The following is a 27,806-nucleotide window of genomic DNA, read 5'->3' as shown; positions in this document are numbered from 1 at the left end:
GATCTCCTTTGACTTAGAGGAATCTATGATTGAGTATGCTGTTACTACACAGTTGGAGAAACAAAACCCAAATGACAGAAATAGGCAGCTTAAAACAATGATGAACTTAGAAAGCGTCCCAACTCAGTCTATATAAATATTGATTCGGCTCTGGGTTCAAAGAGCTAAGGCACATTAATAGAATAATAGTGTATTTCTTTATGTTCCTGTTGTGTTGAGAGTAAGTCAGCAATACTTATCTAGTGCTAATTTTTGGTTTGCAGAGAGCTAATGTAATCATTAGATGAGTTTATTGAAATTCTTTTCTTAGATATAGAGACTTGCCCAAGAATGGTATTAGGAACTTTAGTCAGCACCGGCTCAGAATAGTAAACACGAACATGTGATTTATGCCATTGTGTATACCAAGTAATGTTTCCTGAGACTTTTTCTATATATATGTTGGCTATTTTGCTCTTTCGGGTTGTTTAGTTTCTTCCCCCTCCTCCGCTTATCAGATTTCCTTCTAAATCCTGGCATTTGAAATGTTGTAGGGCTAGTTTCTCTGAATCCACAGTGAGACATACTGGTGGTTTCACAATTAATCCAAACTTGGGTTTACGGCTAATATGTGTTTATTTGAATTCCTGCATTTATTTTTATGTATTGTGTATATTCATAGTACTCAAAGTCTGTTTCAGGGAGAAAGAGGAAGGAGGAATAAATCTATAGACTGGATCTTGAAAGATGGGTTTATTCATCAATGACATCATAAGGATTGTATTTTCTCTTGGTTAATAAACGATTTGTTTGGCGGGTGTTGGAAGCCAGCCAGAGCTAGTCATGCCATTTCTTGGAAAAGATCTGAAGCAACTGGTAATTGAAATGATAATCATTTGATCATAGTTAGAGCTATTTGAAAATAACACTCATCTCCAGACTTGTCTCTTCTAGGGAACCATATTTGGTAAAATTGTTGCCAAATTCCATTTTTGCTAATGTTGAGACTTATATACCATGATACTTAATTATTTTCCAGTATATTCTAAACTTGATTTCTGGTTTGCCCTTTCCAGAAGCTGTTCCCATATGCTTTGAAACAATACCCAGCCTGAATTTTTATTCTGGCATTTAATAATCACCATGTAATAGCTATAAAATGCGTGACAACTACAGATCTTTTATTTCAAGAGGATGGTGTAGTGAGTCTGAGTGAAATCATCCATTGAAATGGTACTTTGTAATATGCCCCATTGTTTATAAAGTATTGACTTTTTTTTTTCTTGAGCAGAAGATACAAACAGTTCCCGCTTTGTCTCCCATTTACTGGAAGTTCATATTTAATCATGATAAGGGAAAGGATTCCATTACAAAAGTTTTACTTTTCATTTTTGATTGAGATTTGTTATTTTGCTGCTACCTAACAAACTCTTCTCAGAGGCAGCTTGGAACTGGATGAGGAAAAGTGAAATTTTAGATCCTAGCTTAAAACACTTTAAAAAGACTAAATGTTTTCAAATCCAGGGCTTTTAACTGTATGAAGCTTATCTTAATAAACCCTCTTTTGTTTGCTTTGGAGTAGTGTGTACAGTGTGTACAGTGTGTGTGTGTGTGTGTGTAGGTGGGAGAGAAGAAGGAAAGAGTCATGTTTTATAGAAAAATTAGCCAAAAATCACTTGTGAATTCCCTTTGTTTAATAGCTCAGAGACATCTTCCTGTTGTTGTTTGTCAAAAATATTTCTAAGATTTTGTAAGCTTAGGGGTTTTCACAGCTCAGCTTTCTTCAGAAACGTGAAGTAAAAGAAATGAAAGAAGTCAGTTCAAGTTGAAATGTCAAATGCTTCAAATAATCTAACTTTAAACCCAGGGAGATGATCTTCTTAAGCCTTTTCAAAGTATCTTTGGGAAAGAGAGGCCCTCCTTTGCTCCATGAATGGATATCTATTAAATATCTTGTTGGATTAATTCTGAGTCAGAAAAGTTGGTTGTTTCCTGGAAACAATTAAAGATGCTTAAAATTCAAATTTATGATCCATAGGAGAAACTCAAGTTTCAACTACTTTTCTTAGATTCAAAGGCTTTCTCCTCACCCACCCTCTTGCTTCTTACCCCATATGTATTAAGAGAAAAAATCAGTTCATTTCTCAACTTACAAAGTTTTTAAGAAACATGAGAATGTGTAAGTTTCTTTCAGTGGGAAGCACATAACATTTATGAAGTATTTCTTTTGGGATTACATCACAGTTTTATTTAATTTTAGGACAAAAGTTAAATTCAATATTTGTGTATAAGCCAAGGGAAAATGTACCATAAACATAGGAATTTGGGGGTGAGTCAGAGTTCCAAGAATCCCAGATTTACTTAGACCATTTATATAAAGACAGGCTAACCATTAGTCATCTATTTCTTGCTTTTTTACTTTTGTAATTAATGGCACCTAAAAATTAGCTTTCACCCAAGTGGTCAAAAAGGGAGACTGAGCTTTGGCAACTAGCATTAAAGATAGCTATTAGAATTACTGCCCAATTTTTGGACTTATTCTAAGCACATAACAAAAAATCCTATAACTACTCCTCAGCTAGACCACAAGCAGTGAAAAACCTTTGAAATGAAGTGAGTTATTGAAGGTCCTCTGTCACCAAAAAAAAAAAACTCATTGTCTTCTCGCATTAGATTAAACCACTCAAATGGTATTTCAGATGGGCTTTATTGAAAAATGTATTATTTTACTTCAAAACCACCAATACTGTTGTTCTCTCCCAACTACCTCTTGTAGGATGAAGTCATTGCTGTTTCCGAAAAGGTGATCGTGAAGCTTGAAGACCTGGTCAAGTGGGTACATTCTGATTTCTCCAAGTGGAGATGTGGTCTCCAAGCTGGGTCAGTGAAAACGGAGTCCCTGGGAAGGAATGGACAGAAGGAAGCTCTGCTGAAGTACCGGCAGTCAACCTTGAACAGTGGACTCAACTTCAAAGACGTTCTCAAGGAAAAGGCTGACCTTGGTAATTATCGTTTGTACTTCTAAATCTAACATGTAGGCATGTACAGTAACCACTTCTTTTATTGTAGGTTTTGCTGGAAACACTGTCATTCATATCCTTGTGTGTGTGTGTACATATATGCTGCTAAGTCGCTTCAGTCGTGTCCGACTCTGTGCGACCCCATAGATGGCAGCCCACCAGGCTCCTCTGTCCCTGGGATTCTCCAGGCAAGAACACTGGAGTGGGTTGCCATTTCCTTCTCTCGTGTACATATATATATGTAATTTCTTTAATCTCAAAGGGACCTGGGAATATGAATGGATAGATGACTGGGTGTGTAAGAAATGGATGTTACCTGTTGGGTCATAAGACCTTCTATGTGTGGAGCCCTGTGCTAGAAAATGGATAATACAACACGTGGCTTTTAGCAGCTTCCAGTAGCTCATAGCTCGTTGGTAAAGAATCCGCCTGCAATGCAGGAGACCACGATTCGATTCCTAGGTCAGGAAGATCCACTGAAGAAGGGATAGGTACCCACTCCAGTATTCTTGGGTTTCCCTTGTGGCTCAGCTGGTAAAGAATGTGCCTGCAATGCGGGAGACCTGGGTTCGACCCCTGGGTTGGGAAGATCCCCTGGAGAAAGGAAAGGCTACCCACTCCAGGATTCTGGCCTGGAGAATTCCATGGACTATACAGTCCATGGGGTCTTGAAGAGTCGGACACGACTGAGCGACTTTCACTTTCAGTTGCTATCAAGGCGTTAAGTCTTAATTGAGGGACCTAAAATTGAATGAGTGGAGAGTTAAAATATTTGTTCTGAGTAGATAATATGACATTTATTAGGACTGTGTCGGGAAAGCAAAACGAGGAAGACAGATGAATTATTTAACGTGGATCAAGGGAGCAACCTCAGAGCAGAGGATCCTTCGCTGGTTGGCAACTCCTGGCCTAGGTCCCCCAAGAGTTTTTAGTGTTCAGTGGTCACCATTAACTATATGGTTTTTTCTTTCCTTCCTTCCCCTATTCCACTACAGCTTTAAAGGAGAAATTGGGATTTAGAGTCGTTATTCTGTTTAGTGTTTGAATCCTGACTCTGTTGCTTCCTTAGCTGTGTGGGCTTGGGCAAATTAACCCCCAAGCCTGGAAAATGTGGACACTTTTCAGTGTCATTGGGAGATGTAACACCCAGTGATAAGTGTATATTGGTATATGGAAGGGGCTCTATAATTAATTCTGTTGCTTTTTCTTAACACTGTCTTCTCCAGTGAATTTTTTGTGTCCTTTCCTGTTTTTTTTTTTTTTCTCTTTTGTGTCTCCCAAGTGGCATTCACTGACTTACTTTCCTAGCATTGCTCAAGACCAATGTTGTTGACCTCTGATTTAGACCAGTTATTTCCTCTTTAGGCAAAGAGGAACTTCACTTTTAACATATTAAGGCATCTTTTTCTTTCATTCTAGCACAGTGCTGATTTTCATAGCCCTATTTTATGCGTTAATGTGAAAACTTCCTGTTTTTTCTTTTAACCTAGATTTTAACTACTACAACAAACTTAGACTATTTTAATTGGCATAATGAGACTGAATAACACCTGTAACTGACTTGTCTTTTGTGTGATTCTGGTTTGTGATGAGCTATGCTGTATTTTGGGAATAGCATTAATATTTTCTTGCAGTTTGAGTTTAATAATCAACAGTTTCTTGGCATGTTTTGTTAGATGTCAGACAATAATATTTTGGTCATGGTGGCCTGGTTGTCATGTGCACATTTAGAGAAAATTATTAATCTAGTGGTTTTTATTTTAAAACCAAAGAATTTCCCCCCTCCTTTTTTTTTTTTTTTACTGATTTTCTTATATAGGCTGTTACAATTTTGTGAACACATGTGACTAGCCTTCTGACATGTGGTAATGCTGAATAATACAGCTGTTGTGTTACTTGCCTAATATATGATCTAAGCTGTATTGCTATTGTCTTATGTTTTTCTTAACATTAAAACCTTCCTTTTGTTTGTTTGTGTTTTTTTTTTAAGTTCTGAACTATACTGTTACTAATAAAAAACTAAACAGGAAACCCATGGGGGACGAAAGGATGTGTAGATGGTTAAGCTTGATGTCACGCATATAAACAAGAGTATTTATAGCAGAGCTGTTTTTGTATTTAAAATTGATAGTTTATTAATGAATGAAAAGAAACCCAACTTCTTAATTTCATCAGGACATTTAGAGGTTTTGATCTTCCTGAACTCTAAAAATGTCCATAATGTAACTTTTTAATAATTGATTCCAGAAGACATTGGTTTATAATGCATATTCAAAGTACTTAGTGGTTTTTAAATCTTGTTGTTCGTTAGACTTAGAGAAATTTTTAAAATAATACTGATTGCTGAGGCCAGTTTTCCCAGATTCTTCATTCAGTAAGATTGAGGCAAGGCCAAGGAATGTGACCTGATAAAAGGATCTCTAGATGACTGATTTTTTTTTTTTTTTGGGTGGTGGGTGGGGGGTGGTCTCATTTGGGAAACAGCTCTATGATTAGTGCAGAGGAAAGGAAAATAAGCAACAGGAGATTTGACTGGGAAAGCTCTCTGAAGAATAAGGAACACTGTGTATTTTTCTCTCTCTTTTTTTAATGTAAAATACCTCTTTAAGGATAGAATTTGGGGCCTTGAAATTCTACTTAGTTGGTATGAACTGTGGGGAATTTGAGACAAATAGCTTTTGTAATTGGAATGCACACTGTGTTGTAATAATGTGGAAAGAGAAACAAAAACTTTCCTTAATGTAATGAGTTTTCATTATCTGCTTGATCTAAGGGTTGCGAGTTTACATTATGAGGATTTATACTGGGGAGATTGGGGGTGTCCTTTGCTGTGTACATTCCTGTCCCAACAACTTTCTCTTCAACCTCTTCCTTTCTCTGTCTGCAACATCAAAATATTTGTTGTCTGCACTTTTCTTTCTACACAGTGGTTTTCTTATCTCCCTTTCTCTTGGCCACACTGAAACCACTTCCAATACCACATTGTTGATGGAAGTTCACACACTTATTAGGTTTTTCCTTCTGTAGAACCCTTCCAGCTCCTCATTGTTCTTACCAGAAAAAGAAGATGAACTCTGAGATTACTTAAGACCCCCTCCCTCTTTTTTTTCCTAGCAGAAGTAAAGAAAGAATAGACTGATCTCACCTTTCTGTGGATAAAGTAAAACTCCAATATGTTATTTTTCTGACTGAATTATTTTGCCATGTTAAAATATCAATAATAACAAAATAATTTAGTTGACTCTTAAAGAAGGGATTCTACCATATAAAAGCTAATTATAGAACTCTTCTTGTTCAGTGTTTAGTTAGAATTAAGTTCCCTTTAATCCCAGTTTGTCACTTCCTGTCTCTCTGAATAGTTTAAAAAAAAAAAAAGAATGTTCTCACAAATGTGTTTCTGCCAACAAATTAATACTCCACAAAGAGAAACTCTGCCCCAAATGGCAGCTTCCAATAACTGCTCTGACTCAAATCATCAAATCACAACTCTTTCATTTTTTTAATCCCCTTGCCCTTCAAGGACAATATTTGCGGATGTCATGTTTGCTTTTTTAAAAAAAAACTATTTAAGATCATAAATGATGACTAAACTGCAGATCTAGATGGTGTGGAAAGTAATAATCTTAAAAAAACACTTCTGAGATGTGCGAGTACATTCATCTCTTTCCCCCTTCTTTGTCCTTTTCAAAGAAAGTTCAATATGAAACCAATTCAAATTGTGACTTTACTCAGTGAAATATTTTACCTTCTTTCAGACAGTTTCATACTGAAGTTTATAGAAAAAGGAGGAAAAAAATAACTATGTTAAAAAAGAAGGGTTAAGGAATGTATTATTCATAAGCATAATGAACACAGGAACCTGTTTTTCCAGAAGAATCGGGTTGATTAAATCGTTCACTATACAAGCCTCTAGTTATTTATTTTTGTCTTTAGAATTACAGTACTTAGCGTTTGTAATAAAGTGGACCTGATACCCATATTTGGTATGGCAGTTGGAACTAGTCAAATGAAGAATTATTTCATTTTATGAAACTTTAAGCAACTAAGGAATATAAACACTATCAGTTAAACATAGCATACTTGCATTTTTTTTTATTCCTTGGGCTAAAGTTTGAAAAAAAAAATCAAATTATTTTATATAACACTGCTTCTTACAGAGTTCCTTTAAGTGAAGTATGAAAGCTGCAGTGTAAGCTTTATTGGCCTATAAATATGTCATTATAGTTGGACTACATTTATATGCTTTGGATTGTTGTTTAAGCCAAGAAAATATGTCTCTACAGGTTGACTTTTTATTGAAACCCTTTGAGGCATACAACAGAATGTATTTTAGGCCAAGGTTATTAAAGCAGCATTTTCTTTTTTTTGCAGCAGCAGCAGACTCATTGTCAATTATGCTGCCACAAATTGTCTGTGAATGGGCAGCTATGAATGGTTTCATCTCCAAATGTGTCTCTAGAAAAAGAAGGAAAAGATAGGGGAATCTGAGCTGAAATTGGGAAAAGAGACCAAAAGATGTGGGTGTGGGTATGGCTGAATTTAATGATGGGGCTTCCTTCAGTTCAATTTCTGTTTCTAAAGTCCCATCAAACTGAGAAAGAGTACCTTCCCCTGTCTCTTCTGCTGGGAGGTTTACTGTACCGTGGGGAACAGACAGCATGGTGGTGGTAAAGGAGCCATGGTTTGGTGGTCAGGAGAATCTTAGCTTTTCCTGCCCTGGAGATGGCACTCAGGGCACAAGTCACTGTGTTTACACTTCAGGTCCCTCATGTGTGAAATGGGTAATAGCGTGTGCTTTGTTTTTTGAGAAGATAGACTGAGAAAAAAGTGTCTATGGAAGCATTTGTGAAGCTGAAGTCTGAGATGGTTTTGTCGTCATCCTATTATTATGAGAAGGAGGTCTATATCAAAGGGAGTTAGGCGGTATAATATTAGCTAATTTGTCTAAGAACATCCCTAATCTCATGTTCTGGTGATTTGGGGCACGGTTTACGCTCTCACTATCTGCCTTGATAGAAGACTGTTATTAAAATCCTTTAGGTTCTTGCTTTTACTTATATATATTTTATATATACTCACACACTTTGTATATATTATATATACATCTATGTGGAGAAAGGATACAAATATATATGTTTATGTAAAAACATGTATTTATATTTTATATAACACTTTTCCTCTTAAATTCTGTCTAAATAAGCTGGGCCACAGTGGCCAGTGATGTGTGGTATCTTCTCTAGTACTTTTAGTTAGAAATTGACTGTAGTCTTTGCCTGGAATTTCTGGAGGCTTTTTATTTCAAACGGTTGTTTCAACTTAACTGTGAGTTTGATATGTCAAGCTGCTTCCCAGGATGTGGCTGGCTATGGGAAGGATTCTTGCCTTGTGTTGCAGAAAACAGTATAAATATCTCTAATAAGAAGCATGCTAAGGTGCTAACAGTTTGTCATAGTAAGTATTTTTCACCAGAGACATCTAATCAACTTCTTAGGATTGAAGACATGATTCTTACTAAGACAACCCTTTTCTTTTATCCTTCCTTCCTTCCTAGATGTAAATTTTGTTTGTATGTTAAACAGTCTTCTGAGGGTATTTGTTGTTTATATTTTAACGTCCATGGCTGACCTACCAGGCTATTTTTTTTTTCTTAAGATAGAAACTTGGGAAATTTCTTGGATGATATATTGTTGAATGATGCTGTTTGTGGATATCATGAGGAATCCCTACAGAAGGGCCTCTTCACTGAAACAAATTAGCCTTTACAGTGTCCTTGAGTTCAAAATAGAAATCAATTACACTTGAAGCTTATCAAAAATTTGTAAAGATAATTTCCAAAGGATTTTGTCACAGGCTCCTCCAACAATACTGTTGTATGAACCATGCATTCTTTAAACAATCTAATGCTTCCACAACAAACACAGGAGAGGCATGCCATCCACGTGCCAACATGGCTTTTTCTTCAAAAGGTTGCTTCATTTCATTGTCAAGTGACAGCCCAAAGAACCTCTGACAGGAGCAAGTTCACACTTCCAAGAGTCTGTCCCCAAGACATTCAGAGCTTTAGAACAATGTAGTGACCAGCCATTTTCTAAGGGCCTGGGAACATTGATGGGAGTTTATTCCATTCCTTTCAAAGTTAAAATTCAGCTTCATCATGTAATCAAAGAGTTGAACACTGTCCTGAAACAATGGTAAAATGAACATATAAAAAGTGTCTTGAATAAATAACAATGATGTATGTTGTCTGCACTCAGCCATCTTGGCTAGATCTGCCGGAAGGGAAGTCTGTGAAATTTGTATGTGAGCCAGTCGACAGCTGGTCCTTGATATTGCTGTCTAGATATTCATACTGCCACCCTCCTGAAGGCTCATTTCAAGTTAAGACCCTTCCATTTGGAATTTTTATTGACTTTCAGATCTTCTAGTGTCACCTAGAGTGATGAATGCTTTCTAGAACACCAGATTCATATCTTTTGATAATGGATTTAAGGTGAATAGTCAACTGAAGAGAAGTTTATAGAATTTAAGACTTTGTTCTAAACTTTAGAGTGTGAGGTGTTGGGGCAGAAGTAGAAAGTGAAATTGCAACTTCAGTGCTATTTTTAGTGTTCAGGTTATCAGCATTCACCTCTTGGATACAATAGTTGAACAAAGAAACTCATGCTTGTTAGGAGCTCTTCATAGTATTGTCAGACTGGCCATTGGTACACTTGGTATTTCCTCCCCCTTTCCTTGATATCATCCTCAATCCTCTCTTTATTTAGCCAAATAACCACCCCCCCCTTTTTTTTTTTCAATTTTTCACCAGGATATGGTCTCAGAATCCTTCCCCATCCTAATTACTCATCAGGACATACTCTGGTTGTTCTTTTATACCATCTTACCCACTTACATTTTGCAAGCTCATCTCTGCTAAGAACCCTAGGCTTCCAGTGGAAGAAAGCCATGGTACATCCATCAGGCTTGGCACCCTCTGGATAGAACTGACTCAGGCAAAACTGTTAGAATATCTTCCCTAAAGTCGTATGGCCTTGACTTTTTACTCCTCAGGGCAAAAAGGAGGGAAAAGATGTTATTGAACCCCTATACCTCCTGAAGTTTAGTTATCTTTAAAAAAAAAATCAGTAGTGTTAAATGTAGACTATTATCTAATGAGCACCATCATCAGCTAATATGGCAGAAGGTGTTCTGGCTCTGTATCACTGCCTTGCCTTTCAAGCTTCTGTAATTCCTATAGTTAAATATTGTAGCATTTAGGGTAGGTTTGTAGTGTATTTGCCTCAATAAAGAGCCACAGTTGAATACCAGCTTGGAGTCCAGCTTTGTTTAAGCTGTTCTGATCAAATAAGATAAAAGACCAGCATGTCTTCCCTAAATTATCGTATGTGTTAGTTTAGTTCATTATCATCCTTCTGGACTCTAGCAGTTCTTGCCTTTTTTTTTTTTTTTCATTTTCTGTTTTCTGGTGTACGGCCATATCTATGATAAAAAAAGACCATGATGGAGAAGGCAACCAACCCATACTTTTGTTTCAGTCTCATTAATAGAAATGTGAATTTCACAGTGAAGTATCTGTGGCAGTCACCGTCTGATGGGAAGATTACCAAAGATGAAAGAAATTCAGCTGTGGTCTGAGTCCCTTGCTATGTATATGTATATATACACCACCTTTAGTTTCTGATTGCATACCCGGGGTCTTTTGGAAAATCTTTTAGGCAGATTGCACTTGGCTTCTTGCACACTCGTTAATATCTGGTATTGTAGACAGACTGGCCTATTTGGAGCAATACTTCTATCTGCATCAGGTGGTAAGAGCCTACTGTGAAGAATAAACTGACTGATCCACGTGGCCTGTCAAACACCCTTGAACAGTGCAACACTGTGCCTCAAATGTGCTTTAAAAATGAAGTTTGATTCAACATTCCCCTTGAGCTGGAAGTGCAATGTGCTTTTCTTTTATTGTAACTCTGAAATACTTTCATTTGCATTCCACCTCTCATCTCTTTGGCCACTACATGATTACTGATTATAGGTCATTATTATAGCTGTTACCATGATAGCATCACCGTGGAATCCACTAGTATATACATCCAACATGTGAATTGATGGAGCTATTCCAGAGGGCTTTGTGAACAGGTATTTGATTTGGACATTTAGGCTTAATTCTCTTTAGTATTGATGCTGATTCTTCCCAATTGCTCATTTGTCTTTTCAAGTACTTTAAATGTGAGATTTTATTGCAAAACAGTAATTCTTTCTAAATGTCAAAGACCCACTCCTCTTTTCTCCTCTAACATTGTGTGTTTAAGTCTGTAGTTTGTACAGGTCACTTCTGAGGACATTTGAGGTTTGAACTTTTACCCCCATTTTAATGAATGTTTATTTAGGACAGATTGGAGTAATAGTGGGTTTTCAGAGGCTTTACAAAATGCTTTTCGCACAGTGGGGGTCGAGAAAACAGTGCTGTGGATTTGGAATTTTCCTAGTTGCCTGGCCCTGTGTGTTTTCAGCTAGCGTGCTGGAGTTCAACGGCCTCTCTGTTTCCCCCTAAAATCCCAGAGATGTGCCTGGCCTTGAATTCTCTTTCTTTGGAGCTTTCCACTTGCTTTTTATTAGGCTGGTGCCGAAGTAATTATGGTTTCAGTCTGAATTTTAAATCATGATAACTAGACTCAAACACATCTTTATGAATCAAAATAGGAACCATTACAATCAACACATGTTTGCCAATGAGAAATAAGTTTGTTTACTCCTGTAGCGTAAAACTCCACGCTTCAGGATTCGACAGACTCTTGGAAAGCATGCCCTGTCTCCTGCTGGTTGTGGAAGCATTTTCCCTGCAGAAAGCTGTCAGGATGCTTCAGCTGGGGAGAGGTCAGGTGAATATCGTAGATGAGGTGGAACTTTGGAGACCAATTTGTTCAACGTTGGAAGCGTTGGTTGTGTGATGTGTGTTTGGGTGTTGTTGTGGAGAAGAATTGGGCCCTTTCTGTTGACCAGTGCTGGCTGTAGACATTGTAGTTTTCGGCGCATCTCATCGATTTACTGAGCATACTTCTCAGATGTCGTGGTTTTGTTGGGATTCAGAAAGCTGTAGTGGATCAAGAGTGGCAGCAGATCATGCAACAGTGACCATGACCCCTTTTTTGGTGCAAATTTGGCTTTGGGAAGTGCTTGGGAGCTTCTCCTCAGTCATACCACTGAGTTGGTCATTGCCAGTTGTATAAAATCCTCTCTTTGTTGCATGTCACAATCCAATCGAGAAATGGTTTGTTGTTGTTGCATAGAATAAGACAACACTTCAGAACAACAATTTTTTTGATTTGTGGTCAGCTCACGAGACACCCACTTACTGAGCCTTTTTACCTTTCTGCTTTACTTCAAATGCCAGACAACATAACATGGTTGACATTGAGTTCTTTGGCAACTTCTCGTGTAGTTGTAAGAGGGCAGTCTTCGATGATCCTCTCAGTTGGCCATTGTCAACTTCTGATGGCTGGCCACTGTGCTCCTTATCGTCAAGGTTCTCGTCTCCTTTGCAAAACTTCTTGAACCATCACTGCACTGTATGTTCATTAGCAGTTCCTGGGCCAAATGTGTTGTTGATGTTGTGAGTTGTCTCTGCTGCTTTATGGCCCATTTTGAATTTGGTTTAGAAAACTGCTTGAATTTGCTTTTTGTCAAACATCATTTCTATGGTCTACAATACATAGAAAATACACAGCAAGTAATAATTCATTAGCAAAAATCATAAAGCAAGAGATGTGCATTAAAATGAGGTGTGACATAACCGCATTTAAGAATGTATTCCAGTATCAAATGGCAGATTTCAACATTGCAAAACTGTAATTACTTTTTCACCAACCTAATAATTTTTAAAGCATTTCTAGCATCTTTTATACTTCTGACCCTTTAAAAATACTGGCATTCGGCCTCTAGTCTCCCTTTCTTTGTAACTTCATGCCTACTGGATGAGATGCAAATGTTGTAGGCAAGCATCCAGTGAAATATTCAGCCCCAAACCCCAGATTTTTTTTTCTTTTTTTTCACATGTTTTTGATATGGACAATTTTTAAAGTCTTTATTGACTTTGTTACAACACTGTTCCTGCTTTATGTTCTGGTTTTTTGGCCCCAGGGCATGTGGAATCTTAGCTCCCCAACCAGGGTCTGAACCCACACTCCCTGCGTTGAAAGTTGAAAGTCTTAACACTGGACCAGTAGGAAAGTCCTTCTTTTGTATTAAATACTGTTATTGTTCATTGTTGTTGTTTTTCTGATTGCCAGGATTATCCGTGTTCATATTAGAAGATAAAAGCTATACAACAAAGTGTAGAAAAATACGTTGCTGCTTTTCCTCCTACTTGGAAGTAACTGTTGTTAGCATTTCTTATATCAATATTCTAATCTATATGAATGTGTTTTTAGGTATGAATTAATATGTATAGTCTTTTTCCCTATAAAAATGAAATGTCTGCCCCTCCCCCATTTACATTTGTACAGGTGTATTATGACCGTGCCCCCATATTATGAACCACTCTGTCTCCACTGTTTCTTTCTGCCTGCATAACGTTCATTGTAGATGTGTTTCTGTTTGGACATTTCAGTTGCTTCTGTTTTCCCACAAACCCTGAAATTCTTGTAACTCTGCCCACATCCATGACTATTTCCTCATACGTTTGTAGGGGTAGAATTGCCAGCTCAAAGTGCACACAGAAAGTTAAGAGAGCCTATCTCTCTCTTATCTCCTATCGCTTATGTAAACCTCTTGCCTTAGCCTAACTAGTCCAACTGCCTGGTCTTCTTTCTTTTTAACCACATGCACCCACTCCCCTGCTCCCCAGCCCTCCAGTAAGTTTCATGCTTTACTCATTCTTGGAATGCCCCTTCCAGAATTCTTACCTGAAGGAATTCTCTCTTTTCATTAAGATTCAGTTTAAGCCCCTGAAGCCTTTGTTCAACATCCAGCTCAAAGGATTTTCCCTGCTTACGGAGCTCTTATCACACTTAGTGTCTCTACCACCTGTTTGAGCACCTTATGCTATAACTAGCAATATAATGTAGTATGTTATGTGTTTGCCTTATCTTCCCAGTAACAGTCCTAACTATCCTGTAGGCTTTCTAACTTCAAAGCTATATTTAGTAGGTTAAGTAAACATGCGACGTTTATGATCAACCTTCTCTGAAATCTCTGGCGTTCTCTTCTCTGAGTGATGGGGACACCTGTGTGGATTTGGTGGTTGACTTGAGTTCTTCTCTGGCACTTCCTAGGACACCCCCTAGTGGAGGGGCTTCTTATTGGTACCTAGAAGGAGAAGCAATGTAAAGTTAGCCCTCCACATCTTTGGGTTCCACATCCATGGATTCAACCAACCTCAGGTGGCAAGTACTCAGAAAAGAAGAAGAAAAAACCTTCAGAGACTTCCAAAAAGTGAAACTTGAATTTGCCCCATTCCAGCAACTGTGTACTTAGCATTTACATTGTATTAAGTGTAACAGCTAATCTAGGGATGACCTTTGAACCACACCGGTGTTAGGGTGCTAACCCTCTGTGCAGTCAAAACTCTCAGTATAACTTATACTTGGCCTTCCGCTGCAGTTCCTCCATTTTCCTAGTTCCTTATATCCATGGATCCAACCAGCCTGGGATTGCTATGTAAGTGGACCCATGCAGTTCCAACCCATATTGTTCCAGGGTCAACTGTATGAAGGAGGATGTGTGTAGGTTATGTGCAAATATTCTACCATTCAATATAAGAGACTAGCATCCTTGGGTTTTGGTATCTGGGAGGTGGGGACGGGGGAGGGTGTCTGAACCCAATCCCCCACAGATACCAAGAAGAGATGACTGTACTTGTAGTATTTCATTTCTATTTTTAGCTTCATTTGCAGTCCACCATGGGGGTCACAAAGAGTTGGCCATGACTAAGCACACACAGATTGCACATATTATGTCTATAGACTGACTCAAGGAAATTTACTGAGAGCTTCCGAACATTTTCAAAGCTGGCTTGCTAGCCTAGGGATTTTTGGTAGTGTTGTAGTAGGAGTTTGTGTGTGGACATTTTACGTATTATTACTGGCATTTATTAATTCCTCTCCTCCTCAAGGGAATCTATTTCATGTGTCAGGATTATAGCAGTGTCAAAAACATACAGGGAAATAAACAAAGCCAGACTGGACTTGCTCTGCCTTACCTTTTTTTTTTTTTCCCCTAATCATCAGCTTGTTTACAGTCTTTTCCTTTTTAGGTGACAGGTTATTAAGGAAATGGTTTTAGTAAGATATCTAATACTTCTTATTCTAGGCAATTGTACTGTTTTAATCCTAACCTCCCTTAATTACGATGGAGGAGGATATTTTCATGGAGGAGGATATTTTCATGGTGGAGGATATTTTCCACCCTCCAACCATCCATTCCACTTCTTTGGTTCACAAAGAAAAGTATTCTGTTAGTTTCTACAAAAATAATGTTCCATTCCTGGCCTATTTACTCAATAAGGAATAAAACATTGTTTTCACAGCAATGCTGATAATAAGGCAGATTTCAAAGCATGATGAAACATATACTTTTCTAGCAGAGAAAAACCTATAGTTACCTGGCTAATTACCTATCACGTGATGGCTGTGTGTAAATATAGGCTTTCACATGTGCAGCCTCTGTGTGGCTTGCTTTCTTTTTTTTTTTTTTACATTAAAAGTACTCATTTAGTTTCCATTGTTTTGTATTAATGTTTTCAATAAAAGATTTAGAAGAATGAGCAAACACAGGAACTACCATTCCCAGGCGGCTTCTTGCTGACCACTGTACTAAACCTCTGTGGCATGAACTTTGAAATAAGACAGACTTGAATTCAAATCCTTGCTCTGTAAGCTGTATGACCCTAACATTTTTAATTCTGCTTTGATCGCTCATCTGTAAAACAGTTAATACCTATCTCAGGGAACTGGGGAAGATTAGATTAGATTACATATGGGGGAGTGTTTAGTCAATTCAAGAACATCAGTGTTCTTTCCTCTTTCCTTTAGAAAAGTAAACCTTAAGAAATGTTATTTTCTTCCCCAAGAAAGTAGAGTGGACAGTTGCAACCTAAATATAGAAACATGCAGTATCAGGCTTCTACTCACATTTCATTAATCAACAAAGTGATTAATTCCTTGGTCATGTTTTACTTTTGAGAAGTGAGGCTATGTAATCATACAGCATTCTTGGAAGGAGAAGAAAATTGAATGTTGGGTGAACATTTGTAATATTTCACACATGCCCTTTGGATAATGGTAAATCTCACACAATAATAAAATATCAGGATTGATAATCTAGTTACAGAATTCTAGTTATGACCTCTTTTCTGCACTTAATACTTCTTAAATGTCTCTGCAGAAATTAGTTGACTTTTTAATATTTTCAGTGATTGAGGAAACTCATGACTTTACAGTTCCATTCCATCTTTTATCTGTCTCTGTGCTAGAAATTCTTTCTTTTGATGAATTAAATTAGAAATGCATGGTTTATCATACAAGCGATTATATTAAGGATATTCTGTTGTCTTTGGTGCTGTTCTCTGAGACAACAGAGAACAAATCAAATTTTTGTTTTCTTAATAGCATTTCAGATATTTGAAAATAACTGCTCATATCTCCGATTTTCCATTCTCCAGGTCAAACACAAACACCCTCGATCTACATTCCTTATACAGCGCCTGCTGGTTTGGCTACCTTTCTAGTAGCCCTTATCTAAAGATATCTAAGTTGTCTCACTCTCAGTGTGTAACTATGTCTTCTATTTAAAGAAAAGGAGATACTTCAATCTGTTTTTCCCTCTTAATTTTACTTTTTATACAAAAAATTTAAACCTAAAAGTACTTCTTTACCATTCCTCCCAGAATTAACACACTGCTAATGATCAGTAGTTACTCCTCTAGTTACCTGTTTGTGTGTGTGTAAATTGTTTTGCTTTAAATATAAGATCTTACTCTGTGTACTTTATTTTGCAAGTTGCTTTGTCAGCTACTGTTACGTAGCCTAGAACTGTGCTGTGCAACATGGTAGGCACTAATCACATACAGCTATTGAGCCCTTGATGTGACTACTACAACAGAGGAACTGAGTTTTTAAATTAATTTCAGTTTGAAATTAAAAACTAAAGCAGTGTAAAATTTTCTTTGTTAAACATAACTTTATTGCTTTGGTAGGACTATATCACTTTGAATATTTAGCATGCAAGTTAGATATGCTATAAGTGTAAAATACATACCAGGTTTCAAAAACTTAGCATAAAAAATATCTCATTAATAAATTTATATTGATCACCTGTTGAAATAATATTTTGACATGTTGGGTTAAATAAAATAGTATTGTAATTTACATTTTTTTATTTTTAATGTGAGTACTGAAAACTTTAGGAAACTTTTAGATATAAATGGTGCACATTATATTTGTATTGGACAGTGCTGATCTAGAGATTAATGTTGGCTTAAAGCTCAACATTCAGAAAAAAAAGATCATGGCATCCGGTCCCATCACTTCATGGGAAATAGATGGGGAAACAGTGGAAACAGTGTCAGACTTTATTTTTGGGGGCTCCAAAATCACCGCAGATGGTGACTGCAGCCATGAAATTAAAAGATGCTTACTCCTTGGAAGGAAAGTTATGACCAACCTAGATAGCATATTGAAAATCAGAGACATTACTTTGCCAACAAAGGTCCGTCTAGTCAAGGCTATGGTTTTTCTTGTGGTCATGTATGGATGTGAGAGTTGGACTGTGAAGAAGGCTGAGCGCTGAAGAATTGATGCTTTTGAACTGTGGTGTTGGAGAAGACTCTTGAGAGTCCCTTGGACTTCAAGGAGATCCAACCAGGCCATTCTGAAGGAGATCAGCCCTGGGATTTCTTTGGAAGGAATGATGCTAAAGCTGAAATTCCAGTACTTAGGCCACCTCATGCGAAGAGTTGACTCATTGGAAAAGACTCTGATGCTGGGAAGGATTGGGGGCAGGAGAAAAGGGGATGACAGAGGATGAGATGGCTGGATGGCATCACCGACTCAATGGACGTGAGTCTGAGTGAACTCTGGGAGTTGGTGATGGACAGGGAGGCCTGGCATGCTGCGATTCATGAGGTCGCAATGAGTCGGACACGACTGAGTGACTGAACTGAACTGATGTAGAGAGATTTGGATGGCTGTGATATTTTGCCAAATCTTTTATTTTAAAGTGTATCTCGGGCATACATTGCAGTGTGTGCGCATCCTCTACAGGGGGTTGTGCTTTTGTGACTTTACTGAACAATGCTGTTTCGAGTACAGTATCTGTATTTCAAGCCCAGGATGTCAGGAAGCAAGCGCAAAAGCAGCAATGACGTAGCTGGTACTGCGAGGTTAGCTAGGCTAACTTTGAATTAACGAACACGCTCTCAGAATGGAGCTCATTCGTATGTAGGGAATTTACGTAGTAGCATCACCGTTGTATCCGCTGAGTGCTTAAGAAAGCCAGGGCACTATATTTGCTGCAGGAGGAAGATGAAGTTGCAAGAGATCCCATCTCTGCCCTTAGGAACTCATGGTGTAGTTGGGGTGGACAGGCACAACGAGGTTACAAGATTGTATTTAGCCACCGCATAGATGAAAGTGTAAACAGAGAGGACTGGGAGCATGGAAAAGGTTCCTGAGTGGGTCTTGCATGTGAGCAAACTTGTCAGTGCTTAAAGAGCAGGGCTGATGATGCCCATTCCTTTGGTTGTAGTCTCATGTGTGATTGTTGAGTAAGTGAGGAGATTCCCATCCCATGTGATCTCTGTTCTTCTGAGATGTTATTAGACTTGAAGACTATAGTGGTCTTCTTCAGCTTAGATTTTCTTTTTGAAGTGCCTACTTATCCCTCTAGGAACTTGGATTTGGTGCAAAGTTGGCTTTCTAGATAAAATTTCCGCGCTTGATGTTAAATGCTGGTCTTTCATTATCTCTGGCAAATACCTCGCGGTTCATATCAGGCCTATCTGGTTAGCAGAAGAAATGCATGTTGTATATATCCCTCACTGAAATTCCTAATATTTTGCCAGAGCTTTAGCACTTCACCTAGAAAATGTTCTGAGATGTTGAAGGGAAGATAATTAAGCTTAAGGCTCTTTTTTGATTTGTTTGGATTTACAGTTTCATTTGTTTCATAACTATGGAGACTTTTCATGTCTACCAATGAAACGCATGCACTGGTGATAAAGAAATACCAGTTGAAACTCAGTATTAAGTCTTTATCCTCTCATTGGGTGTCCTTGATTCATCAAAGCAATATTTTCATAGCATATTCTTAGCTTGTATTACACACAAGCTAAGGGGAAACGTTAGCAATTTTAGATGGCAGATGATAAAACTTCTGTATGAAAATGTCAACTTTCTGCCTGATTACATTATTCTTGGTTGCAAGTGGTGCTAATGTGGTTAATCAAATCAATTCAGAGAAAACAATTTCTCCCAAAAGCAGTGTTAGAGTGGATCTTACAAAATCTGAGAATTTACCCTGGGCAGAGCTTTCTAGCTGAGTAAAACTTTCCCTGTCAAATCCGTTCTAGGAGTGAAGATAGGGAGGGCATAGACTCTACACTCTAGATAGCAGATTCATGGTTTGCCAAGAGGTTTACTGATGGTCATCAGCTGCCCCTAGCCACTGCCCCACTGCCACAACCCAAAACCCATAGCTTAGGCTGTAAGTCAGATATTTATATATTCTGCTGGGGAATCATCCGAGTCATGAACACTTATTAAGAAATGATGGATAAATTTTTGTGGGAATGCCTCCACCCCTAAGTCTTCATGCAGATTTCTGAATATAAACACAATTTCTTGGGAGCCCATTCATAACATTCATCTAATTCTGAAAGGAGTCTACGATGATTTAAAAAAAAAAAAGTTAGGAAATACATTTTCAATGCCTATCACTTATCCCTCTGCCCAAAATACCACCCACTGGGGATTACCACCAAGGTTTGTTTATTGCATTTTCCTTCAAGTCTGTGTGTATGTGGCAGGGAGGAAAGGTAGTTGGATTCGCCTGTTTCTGATAGGGCTAATTAATCTTTGGGTGTTTGGCATAGATGACTTTGAGAATTTGGAGAACACTATGGACTCTCCACTGAGAAAATACATCCACAAAATTGATATGACATTTGAAGACACTGAGGGACCCCTCCTAAAATTGGTCTTTGAACTCTTGGTTAAAGACTGCTGGTTGATTCCCTTTAAAGAGTATTGACTCATTGTGCTGTGAAGAAAAATGAAAATGATTATGTGTCCATCCACAAGGTTGATGAGATTCTGTTTTCGGAAATGAGGATTTCTGGTTCTCATGCATGTGTGACAAGAACATGTTTCTCTCGTGTTGTATATTTTTTCTATTTTCAAACTACTAATTTTGACAGCAGGAATGGGCACTGGATAATTTGTATTTGGTGCTGTCTGGTTAATCAAGATAGGCTGTATACATGTTATAACTTTAGAAGTTACTTCCTCTTTAGGAAGCCCTCTGAAAACTCCTTTTGGTGAAGTAGAGCCCCCTGTTGTAATGTAAATATATTCCCTATGGCTTAATTTTTATATATCAGGTTTTCATAAAATGAGGCCTGCCAACTCTGAAAGCTGTTTTGTCACATTGACCTAATTGTCATGTTTTTTGACCATGTGGCATGTGGGATATTAGTTCCTCGACCAAGGATCGAACCCATACCCCCTGTATTGGGAAAGCAGAGTCTTAATCACTGGACCACCAGGGAGGTCCTCAGTGGCCCCTTCTAATAGCAGTTTGTTTATTACACGAATCAATCTCATGCTCGGTATTCTAAATATTTGTAAAATAATAGCATTTGGGGTTTTACTAATGGAGCTCTACGTATTGTTTATGGGTCTAAATTTGGTCTGTTTTCAGAGAGCATGAGTGGAAGCCCAAGATAAGCATTTTCTTTTTTATCCTGATCAAGACTCCCATATGCCATCTGCTACTACTTATAGGAAAGAGAATAAGGGTCCCTCCCTCACCCCAGATTTTAATCTAGGATGTCGTCTGGCATGTAGTAGGTGCTCAATACATACATTGGATGAATGGATGCATGACGAGGCTTTAAATCTTATACTTGGAGGCAGCATAATGTAATGGTAGAAGTCTGGCAGACCTGAACTTGAACCCTGGATTGCCAATTTTAAAAAATCTGTATAATAATTCCTACCTCACAGAGATGTTGTAGGATTTAATCATGCATTGAATTCCAGGTGCTTAAGACAATGTCTGGTGCAATAAAGCACTTGATAAATGGTAGCATTACTAAAGTCTTAGGCCTTAACTTAGGATATCCTTGACTTTAGCCATTTGTAAACCAATGTCAACATTTTTGCCATTTCGATAAATCGCTGTTTTATTATTAATATTTTCTTCTTTGCCTTTTTTTAACTTAAACAACTATAATAGGAAATTTTATGTCACTATGCAAATGGAAAATTTATATCACTTGCTATAAATAACAGTGAAGATAAATACATAATTGTCAAAATTTTAAAAAAAAGTTTATCCGTGTATCAACTTAAAATTGACTTGGGTACTCCTAGAGTATACCACACTTAAGTCATTTCCTTTGAGGCTTTTCTCTTGGGCAACAGCCCAGCCTAGGTTATTGATAGCAGTGAGACCTGCCCGGACTGTGGCAAGCCTCATGTCAACAGCAGGCTGGGAAGGGTTAGAACCAGTTGCACTGAATTAACCTATAGGCTCAGAAGTATAACTGCCACACAGATGTGAAGTCTGAAAATAACCCACCGTGCACCTGCCCCTTTTGTCTGTCCGTTACAGAGTTAATTAAGCAAAATAGATTAAATACTGTAAGAACAATAGAATAAAGACTTGACTCTTACCTTTGAGATGCCTAGACCACATGATTGGTTTCATACTCATCTCCTCTTTGGGGGTGAGGACTCAAGAATCTCAACGCTCGGCAGTGTCTGAACACAGATTCCAGTCGTGTGAGGAAAAGGGCAATTGGGATTACTGCCAACTGGCCCAACACAGTGATGGAGTAACCTGGCACATCTGAGCCCTGGGTGAAACTAGCTTCTTTAGAAATTTGTCAAGCCAAAGTTGGATTGGCTTAGATAAAATCCTTCAGGTTGTCTAGATTAGAACAACCTGCCCTAGCCTTAGGTTTAAGCTAAGCAAAAGGACATAAACACTGCTCTAAAAGGAAGTGCACTGCAGTGGCACACACAAAAACAAAGGTGAAGCCATGCGTCTGTGTTGTGTTGCATAATTGATAAAAGTTAAAGCACCATTGGAAACAGGCTCATCATGCACGAGCCTAATCATTTAAATATGCACCGCACATTCTAGGATGCTTGTTAATGACCCGATAAACATGTTGCAGTCAGAACATTTCATGTGGTTTGAGAAACCGCTCTGGATGTGTTCACCAGACAGTCTGATTCCAACAGTGTCCTGAAGACCATCTGAAGACCATCCTCAATTTGATGTGCTCGTCTCTGTTATGCTGTGAAAGAAAAAGATAATTCAGCCAAGCACGGTGCTGTTGGCTGTAAACAGCACAGTTCTGAATACAAATATTACTAAAGGTAAATGAATCACCGAAAGAATAGTAGCATAAAATATCTCACAAATGAGCTCCTGGAGTTTGGGCGAGAATAAATTTTACCATCACATGAGCAGCACCTCAGTCCATTGACCAGTAATATTAGTTGTCCATTTAAGACACCAAAAAACATTTATGATCTTAGAGTAAATGGTAATTAGGACTTACCAGGCTGTAAATGCATAGCAGGGATTTGGTGATATAGTAAACCATGGAGGAAGCTCCAGTGGTTTCTAGTGTTAGTAGAGCCTTGAGAAATATTTAAAGCCATGTTCTCAGCACCACAGTTTTTTTTTTTTTTCCCCCTTAATTAGGGGTGAGGGGAATAGCAGCTGATATTTTATCAAAAAATGTGCAACTCTTTTTCATTAGGGCCAATGGGAGTATCTGACTATTGAGAGGAGATTAAGCCTTTGTTTTGTATAATGCATTAATCTTTTAACAAACAGAATATATTTGGGTTGGTCAGAAAGTTCATTCAGGCTTTTCCATAAGAGGTTACGGAAAAACCTGAACAAGGTTTTTTGGCCAACCCAATACTTAAAGAAAAATATAATGCTCCGTCTTGGCCCGTCCCTCTCTTACATTCCCTCATTTCTGGGTCCTTTCCTTTGAGTAAGGTTTGTGTACGTGAAAAAAGACAACAGCAGAAAGGCCCTAGGCCTCTCAGCTACTTGACTGGTTTATCTCCTCTTTCAGATTCTAGAAAGTAAAGCATTCATCATTCTAGCCCTGGACTTTGTTTCCCTGCCTTGTTGTTACCTGGCAGTCTGCAGAGATGTGGAAAGGGGTACCAAGCCACCCCTGCCTCCTGGCTTCACTCACAGCCACAGGAACGGCAGCCTGTCACAGGGACAGGATAGCTGGGCTGTGCCCAGAACCACAGCCTGGTGACATTATGGCAGCAAATTGGTTGAAGATCCAGCCCAACAGCTGAGGTACAAGGCAGTGTCACTGCTCGGCAGGACTGGCCTGGCAGAGCAGCTTATATTCGAGCAAGAAGCAAGACAATTCATTGTCAAGTCCATCAGCCCCCCAGAAAGTTCCAGGGGAAATGATGCGTGCCCCGTACTGGTGGACGCTGAGCATTGCTTGCTGCATCTCAGTTGCACCCTTGGTTTCTGTACCCGTATCCCAGGTTCAGGAGACTCTGATCATCCTTGACTGCAGCTTTTCTTGAGCTCCTTCTGTGCGTGTCTATTGGATTTGTGTCTAGTATGTGCAAGGCACTGGGAAAGACCTGACCTGTTCAGATTACACACCTACACTGGTGTCATTAGCAACCGTCAGTTGACCGAGTTTATACACAGGGACACATGTGCCTGGTGTGAAAAACATGGCCAGGCTCTGCCCAGAGTATCTTTATGTTTGCACATTTCTGTGGTCCTCAGTTCCCTTTGTAGATTTGCACCTTTCTTGATTTTGAAGTCTGGAATTGAATAACAGTGCAACTGACAGGATAATTAGAGTGAACAGTGGAAATCAGCACATTAACAACTATGCAGGACTGATGCACGGAGAAGCCAATGGCACCCCACTCCAGTACTCTTGCCTGGAGAATCCCATGGACAGAGGAGCCTGGTGGGCTGCAGTCCATGGGGTTGCGAAGAGTTGGACACGACTGAGTGACTTCACTTTCACTTTTCACTTTCATGCATTGGAGAAGGCAATGGCAACCCACTCCAGTGTTCTTGCCTGGAGAATCCCAGGGACCGGGGAGCCTGGTGGGCTGCCGTCTATGGGGTTGCACAGAGTTGGACACGACTGAAGCGACTTAGCAGCAGCAGCAGCAGCAGGACTGATGCAGGCACCAGGCAAAGTGGACATGCACCTCAGGGCTGGGGGAGAAACCAGGACCCCTGGACTGGCCAGGAATGAACTCTGCAGTGACTGGGGAGTGGGAAGGGGTAGATCTCCTAAGGAAAGATCCAGGGATATAGGAGAGGTGTCAGGGAGCACAGAAGAGAGGGGTTGGGGGCAGTGGCTGTTTACTGATTTGCATGAAAGTCTTTGGTATTTTGGTCTGGTGAGGCTGCCCTGGTGTGTACCAGCGGGGCAACCACCACCACCACCCCCCCATAAGCCCCAGTGTCAGGGTGTTAACACGGGGGCAAAAAAACCTCTAGATTCTGTTTGTAGCTTACTGAAAGCCCACTCTACAATGCCTAACTGAATAGTGCTCTTCAAAATGCACCGACTAAAAATAGTTTCATCTGCAGTGTGAACATAGTTTCATATTTATACTAGCATCTGGCCTAAGGAATTGAATACTCCATTCTTTAAATAGCTTCACTCCAGCTCTTGAATACTCTGAAGAAGAAAATCTCCTTCAAACACCTTGTTTACATAGGCATGTTTAAATGCAAACAAGCCCCATTTTTAAAATGCAGTAGAATATTAATTTGGGAGTTAATGGGGCTTTGGGATAGTCTTTGTGTGTATGTGGGGAGGGGAGGCGAGAGGAGGAGAGGTTGAATAGAGAATGAGTTTAAAATATGTCCATTTAGTAAAAGATTTCTGAGACATCTACAGTTTAACTTTCTATTTTCCTAAATTTGATTCACGAACATGTGAATAGTATGTGTGAATCTTTACGTAACATCATATGTGAAGCCACTTAGAATGAAATTCTTGGGAAGAAAAATTTATGTTCCTGCTAATGCCCAAGAATAATAGAAATATAAGCCTAGATATACTTTAACTTTTTCTACCAGTAAATGCTTTGGGGCCGGAAATCATTTGCCAGCAGGCAATGAATGTACTTTTGTTAGTCTTAGGGGGATACTAATGGTTAGTCCCCATGAAGAAAAATGTGAAAATAACACACTAAAAGGTAAACATTACGAATGGATGGCTAATGATTAGCTGTTATAGTCCAAAGGGGCAGGATATTTTTTTTTTATAGTTTTATGACCCTTGCCCAGCCTTTATTGAAAGAACATTGTACATTCAGAGTTATATATTTCAAACTTACACCTCCTTTGAACATCCTACTTTAAAGATCATAGCAAATATTCTCCACACTTATTTATATGCTGTAGGGGGAGGAGGATTTTATATGTATACTGGTTTTAACATTATATTAAAGAAGAGGAACACGCTTATTTAAAAAAAAATCTAGTTTATGAACCCACAGAGTGGAATATAATAATAAATGTCCACCCTATTCCCACCCCACCCAGCCTGAAAATTAAGTACGGGCTGTACCATTATTCTATCAAGTCAGTGAGTTAGCATTTAGTAGATTATTGCTACAGTAAAGGCAAGATACATCCTTCTCGAAAGTGAAAAGCTTTTGTGAGCATAATCCAGTTCAGAAAAGTAAAATTGTTAACGGGTTGCATTTTTTTCCTTATTTAAAACAAAAATGGCTTTTTTGAGTCCCCCGGGGCTCTAGTTTTACAACTTAGATTAACTGCTTTAGTAAATAAAAGAATGTCGTAGAACATTGCCCACTAAAATGTTAACATGTGGGTATGTTTGAGGAGTAGTAACATAAAGGCAACTTTTCAGTCATTGATGTTGAAATTAGATTTGAGGCCATGGGTTGTTCTTCACGGTCTACGAAAGTAAATGCTTTGGCTGAATGAAAACTATGTAGATTCTCTGGGAAACACTGAAATGTCATAATTTAAACACCACTTTCATTTTTCACCAGTGGGACTTTTCTAGATAAAAATCTGATCTAATTCTAAATCATTCTTTTAAAATGTTTTTTCCCATTACACATGTAATATGTTTTTTTTTTTTACTGCAGAAAGTAAAAATATACAAAAAGAAAATATAAAAGTGTTTCTTAGTCCCACTACCCAGAGGCTACCTCTGTTAACAGTTTAATTCCAATTTACTGTATTTTCTTGATTCTAAGAGCCACTGGTTGTAAAGACGCATCATTGATTTCACAACAGCTTTTGGGGAATAAGAAACAATTTCATTCCCACATTTAAACATAATTTTTAGATACATACTGATTTCAGAAAATTACAAAGTGGTGAAGGGGGCCAGGAAATGCATTTTAGAATTGATTTTTAAAGGCCCAGCTCTGGCCATCCTTCCTCATGAAGCTGTATTACTCCCTGGGTTCCCAACTCACTGGGACTCTTGCCCTAGTCCAAGACTCTTAGTGTAGGAAGGAACCTTAATTATTCAGTTTAATTCTGTTTTACATCCATCACTGTAATCCTTCTACTGTTCCCCCACTGATATAAAGTAAAACCCACTGGGTTTACTTATTTTATATAGCCCTGGATATTTTTTTCTTACATGCTCTGAATTTTAGGAAGATTTTGTGTTTATATTGGACTGAATACTCTGTCTCTGCTACATTTACCCATTGGGACCAGTTCCCTTAAGAAACCCCATAAGACAGGGGCATAGAGTCTTCTCCCACATAAAAGTCCTTTTGATACTTTAAAAGCAGTTCTCATGTTACTTTCAAGAGCTCCTGAAGTCTTCCTGGTTCTCCGGACATCTTATAACTTCTGGGTTAATTACCCCTGGTGCTTTCAACCTAGAGTATTCTTATGCTCCTGTTGGTGAGTTTCGATTAATCACTGAACATTTAAAAATACTGTCTGCAGACTATCTAAGTTGTTTAAGCAATGTGGCATGTTTAATAAGAGCATTGAGTTCTTTATCCTGGATCTGTTTTTCCATGAATTCTGTTCATGTTCTATTGTTTCTCCCAAGAAGTACTTTCTTTTGAGTCTTATGGAAATTATAGTTAGCTAAGAAAACTGAGTCTTTTTTTAACATGAAATGTTAAGATGGACGACCACCATCCTGTTCTTGTACAATCGTTTTTTCTTTTTTAGAACTAAGTCTAAGACTACATTTTTTCTTTATTATATTTAGCATTATTTACTTTCAGCCAATTTTCAGCCTTTTAAGAGCTTTTTACTCTTGACTCTCATACATTTGGAGCATATCTCCCAACTGTCCCATCTGCAAGTGTGAGAAAAATTCTGTATCTTTACTCAAGTAGTGATTAAAACAACACCCCCCAAATAAACACAAACCATTATTACTGTTTGAATATGACCATATTCCTACTTGCATTTCTTTTTAAGGTATATTTTCCTAACTTGACTCCAAGGGTCTTGTAGGAAAAAGCAGGTCTTAAATGGTCAATATTTGTGTTGTCTAGAGCTCCTAGTTCAGAGTAAATTTTTGATGGATTCATTGTGTGT

At 38.4% G+C, this 27,806-nt stretch overlaps 1 protein-coding gene across 2 annotated transcripts in view; it reads left to right on the top strand.

Annotated features, from left to right (window-relative positions):
* ARID5B (AT-rich interaction domain 5B) overlaps positions 1 to 27,806 on the top strand; it is a 192,343-nt gene that overhangs the window by 29,748 nt on the left and 134,789 nt on the right. For both annotated transcript variants that reach the window (XM_086382291.1, XM_086382290.1), the window contains exon 3: positions 2,756 to 2,981. In XM_086382291.1, the coding sequence (XP_086238417.1) occupies positions 2,756 to 2,981 (226 nt within the window). The remainder of the gene's footprint in view (positions 1 to 2,755; positions 2,982 to 27,806) is intronic.

Source organism: Bos grunniens, chromosome 28 (genome assembly GCF_055505025.1).
Source record: "Bos grunniens cultivar Pamir isolate PY7600 chromosome 28, Bosgru_T2T1.0, whole genome shotgun sequence".
Lineage (NCBI taxonomy): Eukaryota > Metazoa > Chordata > Mammalia > Artiodactyla > Bovidae > Bos > Bos grunniens.
The sequence above is the reverse complement of the archived record's forward strand: the minus strand, read 5'-3'. Positions and strand labels throughout refer to the sequence as shown.